This window comes from Ictalurus furcatus, chromosome 6 (assembly GCF_023375685.1).
Source record: "Ictalurus furcatus strain D&B chromosome 6, Billie_1.0, whole genome shotgun sequence".
Lineage (NCBI taxonomy): Eukaryota > Metazoa > Chordata > Actinopteri > Siluriformes > Ictaluridae > Ictalurus > Ictalurus furcatus.
In genome coordinates this window covers 25901150-25903313 of record NC_071260.1, presented here as the reverse complement: position 1 = coordinate 25903313, position 2164 = coordinate 25901150, and the positions used below count along the sequence as shown (strand labels likewise).

Below are 2164 nucleotides of genomic sequence, written 5' to 3'. Positions count from 1 at the left end.
AAGCTGTCGGAAAAAGAGGATGATTCGTCTTCTGTAGGAGAGCTGAGAGCTGAGATGATGTCTCTGCTTTGATCCTTCTCATGCTGAAATGACTAATAGCCAAATTATAAAGGAGTCAACCAGGGAGGACAGAGGATGAGGATGACGATGATGATATCTTGAGATTTGAAAGAGTGCATCAGTTGCTTATTGTACAATCCCACCTTTTCCTCATCTGGCAGGAGAACCTCCAAAAGCTGCAGCTCTCAGTAGGAAAAGGGGTCTGCCAGCAATGTGTTGGCAGATCCAAACATTTCCCAGGCTTGCCTTTTTTCTACAGCTTGTGGTTTTTGACAATATGTGGTTTCACTGTCACAACATTGAAACTTATACTTAAAAAAAAAGCACAACATAATTTCTACCCAGATACCCAGTGGGTATCTTAAGCAAAGCTGCTGGGAAATCGAGGAGGCTATATACTTGGAAACCTCCAAGGAATCCTACATCATACAGTATGAAGGAGCTATTTCTGTCAGTGAGACCTCAACATGATATCTACTGAGACTCTTAGAGTTGTGAGGAATAGTCTGTGGCTGGTAAAAAAAAAAGGTCCTCCAGGACGTTTGGCGCTTTGTATATCCTGCACAGAACAGTAATTAAGTTTCAAAACACAATCCATAAATCCAAAAACATGAATCATATTCATGTGACTCGAATCTCAGTAGTATTGTAAACTGTATTAGAGAAATGATTTTCAAAGAAAAACAAGATACACTAAGCACAGGCTAGAGAAACATGAGAGATCACTGGCTTTCTTCACACGAGAACACAGACAGTGGGGATAATATAGTTTATTACAGGCATCTGAATTTAATTCGAGGCAAAGGCAAGGTTTACCAACATGTTAAAGCATCATATAAATACATTTCATAAAGAATCATAAATTAAGCACTTTGACTTTTACACCACAGTGACCATAAACAAAAAAAGAAATATAAGAATTGTTTTTTTAAATATAAATGACCAATGGTCTTACAGACAACGGAAAATCACAAAATTACTTCAAGAGATTATACAGTGTATTCAGGTGAATATATTACTTTTACAGAATGTGCTACTGTAAGTATATTTGTGTAAACAAAGAGATTTTTACCAACATGCAACACAGAACGATGTGCTATGAAACTGGTAGTGTTTGCTTTTTTAGGGAATGTGCTCCCACCGTCATAAGTGCAATGCAACTGTAGTAACAACAAACCATAGCACAGGACAAAAGCTTTCTGGATTTCAAAGAACTGTACATCATTTTCTGCCCTTCAGCATTATCTTCAGCTCACAAGAACTTACCAGAGTCCCTTGTACAGGTACAGGCCGTAATACAGCTTTTAGAGCATTTGGTGTTATTCACACCTCCTTCAGGAAAGGGAACAGAAGTCTCTGTGGAGCAGAAAATTCTTGATTGAATCAGGCAAAGGAAGGCTGGAGATGTGCCTCAGGCGGTGTTTGCCCATCACCTGCCGAATGGCTACGCGACACAAATCAGTCAACCTGTTCGGACGTTCTGAAAAAGAGCGAAGGTCTAAATCACCGAAGGTCTAAATCACCACAGGTCTAAACCCATTTTCGAACTTAAATGAAGTTGTTTATCATAGAATATGCTGTGAATACAAATAAATCTAGGCGCATGTCTGTCTTGTGGTCTGGGAAAACATGTCGGATGTTGTTGTGGCTGAATTGTAGAAATAATAATATACTTTAACACCCCGACTTTAGGAAAACATGCATATATTTTAAAAATAATAAAACTTACTCCTGGCTTCTTGATAGATGTTTAAGGCCTCAGGGTTGACGCGCACTCTTCCCATAGCATCAGGGTCAGGTTCCTCCCATGGCACGAGTAGTGGATCTGCGCCGTGCTCCAGCAGCAGTCTAACGAAGGCCGGCTCACAGCCATGTCTAAGCACAGCGTCCAGCAGGCAGGAGGCTAGGCCTCTATTCAGTGCTTCACGGCTCACGGGGCCGGTGTAGTTGTAGTCGGGGTTCGCTCCGGCCTCCAGGAGCAGCCTGAAGCAGTGTAAATGATGGTAGGCAGCGCTGATGTATAGAGGGCACACCACCAGTGTGGAGAGGGTGCGTGCACTGAACAGAGGCCTCGGTCCCAGCTGGTGGTCCACATCCACATCAG

The 2164-nt window shown here is 42.0% G+C and overlaps 1 protein-coding gene across 2 annotated transcripts in view; it reads right to left on the bottom strand.

Moving 5' to 3' along the window:
* Positions 1-688: 688 nt before the first annotated feature.
* Positions 689-2164, bottom strand: part of asb1 (ankyrin repeat and SOCS box containing 1) — a 4177-nt gene continuing 2701 nt past the window's right edge. Inside the window, exons 4-5 of one of the 2 annotated variants that reach the window (XM_053627350.1) lie at positions 1790-2164; positions 689-1416 (exon numbers count right to left, since the gene is read on the bottom strand). The exon at positions 1790-2164 is cut by the window's right edge and continues 8 nt beyond it. In XM_053627350.1, the coding sequence (XP_053483325.1) occupies positions 1313-1416; positions 1790-2164 (479 nt within the window). In that variant the 3' untranslated portion in view covers positions 689-1312. Of the gene's footprint in view, positions 1541-1789 lie in introns of both variants that reach the window. The other variant, XM_053627349.1, reaches the window with a different exon arrangement.